At 49.3% G+C, this 7241-nt stretch overlaps 1 protein-coding gene across 3 annotated transcripts in view; it reads left to right on the top strand.

Annotated features, from left to right (window-relative positions):
* The window catches only part of USP48 (ubiquitin specific peptidase 48), a 29805-nt gene that overhangs the window by 354 nt on the left and 22210 nt on the right, over window positions 1–7241 (top strand). For 2 of the 3 annotated variants that reach the window (XM_019474761.1, XM_019474760.1), the window contains exons 2-8: window positions 101–257; window positions 1129–1256; window positions 2452–2576; window positions 3152–3260; window positions 4553–4686; window positions 4906–4988; window positions 5284–5463. In XM_019474761.1, the coding sequence (XP_019330306.1) occupies window positions 161–257; window positions 1129–1256; window positions 2452–2576; window positions 3152–3260; window positions 4553–4686; window positions 4906–4988; window positions 5284–5463 (856 nt within the window). In that variant the 5' untranslated portion in view covers window positions 101–160. The remainder of the gene's footprint in view (window positions 1–100; window positions 258–1128; window positions 1257–2451; window positions 2577–3151; window positions 3261–4552; window positions 4687–4905; window positions 4989–5283; window positions 5464–7241) is intronic. The other variant, XM_009289554.1, reaches the window with a different exon arrangement.

The following is a 7241-nucleotide window of genomic DNA, read 5'->3' on the forward strand; positions in this document are numbered from 1 at the left end:
TCCCCGACAAACGGCCGTAAAGCGGCCGCCCCAACTGCTGGATTTCTGCTTGCTCCTCCGCAGCGGCGAGTGACGACTGTTGCTTTCTCTCTTACGCCAGAACGCGTTCGTGGGCTTAACGAACCTCGGCGCCACGTGCTACGTGAACACTTTCTTGCAGATGTGGTTTCTTAACTTGGAGCTCCGACAAGCCCTCTACTTGTGTCCCAGCACCTGCAGCGAGTACGCGGCCGGAGAGGGCATCCCGAAAGACAAAGGTGGGTGGTTTTGCTCATTTTCTCCTAAAATTTTACACGCTGGCGTCAGCTTTGGGATAATGTTTATCGGGAGAAGTGATGGGTGAAGCTACAACCGCTCGTCCGATCTCCACTCGGCTCTTTTTGAGTCCATCACCCGGCTTTTAGGAACAGACCATCCTTTACCCGAGTTATTTCTTAAATCGGAGCGATCTGATCCGGTTGAAAAATCGGATTTGGGTTTGTTTCTTGCCGGGCTGCTTCCCAGACTGGTTCCCAGCTTGATGATGGTGCTGGGGGTGGAAGCACATGGGTTGGGGCTGATCTGCGCTACCGTGGAGCCGCACTCATCCCATGGGAGGGCAAAAATTCAGGTCCCCGGTACGAACGAGGCTCCCAGTTGCCCGCACGGCCGACGCAGTGGCCTCGGGTGACGTACGTTTATGTACGGTATGGCGCTGTAGGTGCGCTCTGGGTCAGGGCAGCCGCCCCGTTTCTTCTTTTCCTGTTTTTATGGTATTTTTAAACGACGTCTCACCGTTTAGGGTAAAAAAGAAGCTGTTGCTACGGGGTAATCGGCGCACGCTGCTTAAACTGTTCACCCACAGCTCGTGCCAGGCACTGCGGGATGTTTACGGTTGGACTCGATGATTTAAGGCTCTTTTCCAATCTAAATGATTCTATGATGTTTGGCCTGCGCTGGGACTTCGCCGTCATCACTGACGTGAACCGCTTCGGTTCTCACGATAATTGAAAGCAGCTTTAAAAAAAACGTATCGTTTCTAATCATTAAATTTACCCCTGCAAAGAAAGAACAAGCGAATTACTTGGAACAGTTGCCTCTTGCCTTGAATTGCGTGCTGTAACTTGTGCAACTTGTTGTTTTTAATAGACTATGAGCCTCAGACCATTTGCGAACACCTCCAGTACTTGTTCGCCTTGCTGCAGAACAGCAAAAGGCGATACATCGATCCCTCTGGGTTCGTCAAAGCGCTGGGCTTGGACACGGGACAGCAGCAGGTAGGTTTGAGGCGCGCCCCTCGAGTAATTACCTTCTCTAAAGCAGCGTGAAACCACCCTTTTATGTCACTTTAGCATCTCTGAGCCGGGATCTGCTGGCTCCGTACAAACACAGAGGGAGAAGCGGTGCTCAGGGCCCTTCCCGTCGGTGTGGGAGACCAGGAGGAGCCCAGGGAGCGATGGGATGGGGACGGGGGGGGAGTCTTGTTAGAGCCTGATTGACCCCGGCACCCTGCGGGGTGGCGGCCGAAGCTGCCAGGAGGGTGCTTTCATGGGTGCTTTATGGGCTGCTCCTCCCAGGGCAGGGAAATACTTGGCAGTGGATAGTTCAATGGGGGTTGAAGGGCCCTCACAGCGCGAGAAGACATTTGGTCGGGTCACCGAGAGCCAGCCAAGGTCCAACGTGAGCGCGTGGGGCAGAGAAAAGCACGGTTAGAGAGGGGCGAGCCCTGCAGGGCTGTCGCCAAAGCTGAAGAGAGCTCAGGAGAAGGGCACGGCTTGAAAAATACGCTTTTGAGAAGTAAGAGGGAGATAGTTGGAGGAAGAGCCCGAGCGCCGGTGTGCGTTTCCTCGGGAGGATGCAGGAGGGGAAGGAAGCGGTCACTACCGACCAGTGATACTAAGGGACAGCTGGGAGAGGCCAAAGCCCATTTGTTTTCGGAAGGGGAGAGCAAAGGAGAGCCAGGGTGGGAGAGGAGGGCCCCGAGATGAGTGCGGGGAAGCCCACAAGCCTTACAGGAGGGGACGAGTCCACAGGGCAGCTGCTCATTTTCGGGGTGGTTTTATTTTTCTTCTCGCCTATAACGCAAGCAGGGACAGCTTGAATTGCGTGCTGAGCTTTGAAAAACGAGCGTTAACGGGATAGAAAGCTCCGCAGGAGTTTGGTGGGTTTTTTTTTTTTTCCCTTCCAGAGCCCTGCGAGGAGCGGGGCAGAAGTCGAACCACCCGGCGCGGCTGGCCGGGAGCCAGGTTAACTCACGCCGTGGTCTCACGCTGGGGGCCTCGTGCTCCTTTTAGGCAAATTCCTCTTTTTCTTTAGTTCTCCCGGCTGGTCTTTTTTTCTATTCAGTGCACGCCGGAGCCTCCGTGCGGCCTGTGTGTAGGGCTCCGGGTAATTTGCAGTAAATTAGCGACAAGGTTGTGATTGGGCTTTGTGCTGTGGCGTATTGTTAACGGACTTGGCTTTCTCTTCTAGGATGCCCAGGAGTTTTCAAAGCTGTTCATGTCACTGCTGGAAGATACTTTATCCAAACAAAAAAACCCAGATGTTCGAAACATAGTGCAAAAGCAGTTCTGTGGAGAGTACGCCTATGTCACGGTGTAAGTATTTGGTCTTCGGGAAGAACCTTTCTGTAAATATTTAAACATTTTAGAAGAAGTTGAGGGGGGAAGGATCCTCCTAACAGCCGGGGCAGGCAGGTAAGCTTCTGCCAAAACATTTTGTAAGAGGCTTTTAGGTTTCCTGATTCTGTGCACACGGTGTTGTTGCAGTTCTCCAGCTGCATTTAATCCCTTAATGAAAATCTACCAACTAAACCTGCGAGTTAATGGAACGTAAAGTCCCGCAGCCAGAAAATGGAGTACTCGGGTGTCGTATTTTCATTCCTGCGTTCTCCGAGCTGTGGATTTCACCTCAAAAATGATATAAAATGGGGTATGCGAGTTGTAAACAGGTGCTCCTGGTTTTCCTGGTAGATGCTATTATCCTGTTTACACCTCCTTGCAGAGTTTTCGTGGTGTAGAGGTGTGAACCACATTAATTCTGACTTAAACAACTTTTTCTCCTGGTTTTATAGCTCAAGGAGTAGTTTACTAGTGGCTGGGGAGTGGAGACACATGAACCAGTGAACTGTCCTCATTTGGTTTTGTCTTTTTTCTTTTTTTTTTAATCCTAGTTGCAACCAGTGTGGCAGGGAGTCCAAACTCGTGTCTAAATTTTACGAGCTGGAGTTAAACATCCAAGGGCACAAGCAGTTGACAGACTGTGTAACGGAATTTCTTAAGGTACGAGCTCGTCGGGTTTTGAGTCCTGCTGTTCTTAGCAAGGTGTGTTAATTCCTTCCTTCAGTTAACAGCCTTTGAGGTCGGTATCGGAGCGAAGCGACTGAGTTGTCTCTGAGATACATCCAAAAGGAAATGTTTTTTTTCTGCGGACCCAGAAAATGAGGATTGAGTCATACCAGCAAGGAGCGGCTCCGGACCAGAGCGTAGCACATGCGCGTGTTACGGCTTTAAAAAGCCATGTTACGGCTTTAAAGTCACATGTTTAGTTAAAATACTTTCCCAGCAAAGTTGGGAAAAAGTCCCCAAAGTCTGACAAAAAGTCCCTGCGTGCTTTGTCATGGATAGCACCGGGAGAATGGCTGCTTTTTGTGTTTTCTGTATCGGTGCTCATCTGCATAGCAACAGGAGACATTCCCCGCTCTAAAACGTGCTCTCAGAAATACTAGGGAGGGCCGGGAATAGCTGCGGGAATAGCTGCAAGCGCTCTTAATTCGACTTGAAAATTTGCCTAGATCTTAAGTTAAGATCTGGCACGTTAAAGGTTCGAGGTGTGGATTCAACTAAAAATATTTAGGACAGAACTAACCTGAAACGTGACTCTCTACCTGAGCTGTCTGGCTGTTGGGCAGCGGCTTCGCTGGCGCGCTCAGCAAACCGGTCGCTCTGCTTGCGGAAGGTCTGCTATGAAAAAAGACGGGTTTGTGTACGCGCATTAAAATCCTGAAGCGGTGAACTTCAAGTTTGTCTGCTCCTCCTTCAAATGAAACAGCCCGGTGACCTTGTTTAGGCAGTTGGAGTTCTCCTCTGGCTTAATCCTGCCGTTGGATCTACTTAGGCGTAGACAATGACTCTTACACGGTGATGTTTGTGTGGCTGAGCACAGGAAGATTGTAGTTTCCAGGCTAAAATGTGGCTTTACATTAACTTGGTCCATGTGAGCTCGTAAAAGGGCGATTTAATTATTTTCTTTTTCCATAGCCCTCAGTATAAACCGACTCAGTCAAGCGGAGAGCAAACCTGACCGTCTCATAAGCGACCTGAGAACAGGGCTTGATGCGGTCTAAAATTTTCCTTAAAGCGAGAGCAGCCTGCTATGGCCATGCTGAAAGCGCATTTATTAGCGTGCATTTTTAACCAAGAGATTGTATTGGAAAGCAGCTGGGTAGAGACTTAAATGGTTAAAATAACTTCCGTGCTTCTCAGTCTCCAGCTGTTGAGTAGCTTGGACTGGTTGACTTTTCAGCGATAACCTGTTCTCAAGACCTTTCTTTCTGCCTCCCCTCCCCGCTCAGGAAGAAAAATTGGAAGGGGACAATCGTTATTTTTGCGAAACTTGTCAGAGCAAGCAGAACGCCACGAGGAAGATCAGGCTGCTCAGTCTTCCCTGCACGCTCAACCTGCAGCTGATGCGTTTCGTGTTTGACAGGTAAGCCTCTCGCTGGAGAGCATGCTGTAAAAGCGGGAGCGCCCCGGGTTGCGTGGAAGCTCTTTGGAAAGTCGTCTGCTCTGCCCTTTCCGCACTGATTTGTGAGATTGAGTGTGCGCGTGAGCTTCTCCGGGGATGCTCGGTGGGTCTCGAGGAGAGTTATTTTGAGATGTGAACTGTTACTGCTGTCCCCTGAACCGAAGCTTTGCCTCCGCACAGACAAACTGGCCATAAGAAAAAGCTCAACACCTACATCGGCTTCTCCGAGCTGCTTGACATGGAGCCTTTTATGGAACAAAAAAGTGAGTTTCGTGCGCTGTGTTTTGTTAGCTTTACCCACCGCCCCTCGGCAGATAAGAGGCGATCTCTGAATCCCCTTTTTGATGGAAAATTATGTCAAGAGTTGTTTGAAGCCCGCGTTTCAAATAACTGCCTCGCTAAGTGGGTCGTGGAAGCCACAACCTACTTAACAAGGTCTTGGAGAGATGCGAGTTCAAGTCTCTTGTCTGCTGCCTTGCGAAAACATTTAAGTGCTGGGAAAGAAAAGATTTGTGCTGTTTCATCCAGAGTGCTACATAACTGCCGCTTTCCTTCCAGACGGCGTCTACGTATATGAACTTAGTGCTGTCCTCATACACCGCGGCGTGAGCGCGTACTCCGGGCACTACATCGCCCACGTGAAGGATCCGCAGACGGGCGAGTGGTACAAGTTTAACGACGAAGACATAGAAAAGATGGAGGGGAAGAAACTGCAGTTGGGGATTGAGGAAGATCTAGGTAAAACCTTTAAGTTGTGAGTGCCCTTTTAAAATAACTCTTTTCACCAAAAACACGGAGGCTGAATACGTGGAGGCCCTGTTACTCTTAAAACAAAAGTGCTCCTACGCGTGCTGTCACGTCTTGGGAGTAACGTGTGAAACGGCGGTTCTGTTAATTGCAGCCAGATTTTCTTCGTTTCAGCCCCGTGTGAGTGTTTACGCACACCTCATGATCAGTTCCCCTACTCTAGTATTTCTCTTGCCTGCCGCATGGCAGATAAGACACCGATAACTCGGGCAGCAGTTGTCTATCGGGATGAAACAGGCAAGTCGCCGCTTCCTTGGCCGGCCTGCAGAAGGAGGCTTAGGAACAGATAACGAGATCACTTTCAGTTTCCTTAACACGTTATGTTTATATTTCCACTGAGGTGTTTTACTTGGGGTCAGTAAAGAGTCTCCGTAAAAAATCTTGATCCAAATAATGGCTTGGAAGCCCAAACTGCCTTTTTGCTTTGCACTCTTTGCTTCTCCTTTGCGCTGTCCTGTTCTACCGTCGTCGGCTCGTCTTGTGCCGGTGTCCTGGTGCTGCCGCAGATAACCGTGTTCCCTGGACAGGGCAGGGTCTTGATTTCTTGGAGACCTTGGGCTGAGGCTGGGCCTGCGGGTTTCTCAGTCTGCAGTCGAGATATAGGAGCGGTTCAGCATTAAGTTGGCATTTTGAGTGCTCGGATTTGCAGTCGCTCAGTGTTCCTTAGCGCAGGATGCTTTGCGGTGTCGGGAAACGGGGAAGTTAATGCCAGGAATTTCACTTATAACGCGAGCAGTCCGTTCCCAGAAGCAGCGTCCCACCAGGACGCTCGTGCTTTGCTGCACTTGAACTTTATAAAATGTTGCCTTTCTTTAAAGCATCCTTAAATAACAGCTTAATGAAAAGACGCCCTCAGACCTATTTGCTCCCTTAGTTTGTTGTAAAGCCACGTCAGCCTGAGCACGCCCTCGAGCGGGCATGGGGCATTAGCCTCCCTCTCCCATTTCCTTCCGTGCATGCATCTGCGTGATGCCGCTTTATTTTCAGCTCTCTTGCTAGTAAACACCTTCTTGCATTTCATCACGACGTACATAAACGCTGGCTGCCGCCGGAGCACCTTTGTCATCCTGTTAATGTTTGACTACCGCTTGCTCGCAACCAAATTGTGGAGCTGGCTAGACATCTAGTGGTGTAAGACAGAAAAATAAGCCCCGAAAGGAAACAAGAGCTTCTCAGCCTTTCTTTTTAACCTCCCAAGTTACCCAGCGTAGCAGAATAAGATGCAAATAAACCACTGTGGCCTCGATCTTGTAAAGGTTTATGCTTAGCCACAAGTAAGTATTCTTGCTGAAATACGAGGCTGCTTGAAGAATGCAGGTAAAGCGTGTTTAGAAGCCTCTCTAGGCTGGGAGCCTTAATATTTTTATCAAGTGCTGATGTTGTTTGCCTACTCCGAGCAAAACTGAGACTCTTCTTTGTTACAAACGCATGCAACAGCAGGAGAAGGTCGGTAACGTAAAGCAGAGGTCTGCTGTGGGGAGAGTCCGGCGGCCTGGCCACGCAGATGGGAACAATTTAGAAAATATTTGGAGAAAATGCAAATAAAGAGCATCTAGGAATTCCTCTGGATGGTGTGGTGGGAGAGGCACGTGCGTTTTTCCAGAATTTGGGAAAGACAGACGCTTTTCTTAATATTTCAATGTTCCATTTAGAGTTTGACCTATGGAGGGTTGTTCCTTTTTTTTTTTTTTTTTTAAAAAAAAAAACTT

The sequence above is a fragment of the Aptenodytes forsteri genome, unplaced genomic scaffold (assembly GCF_000699145.1).
Source record: "Aptenodytes forsteri isolate BGI_AS27 unplaced genomic scaffold, ASM69914v1 Scaffold61, whole genome shotgun sequence".
NCBI classification, from domain to species: Eukaryota; Metazoa; Chordata; class Aves; order Sphenisciformes; family Spheniscidae; genus Aptenodytes; species Aptenodytes forsteri.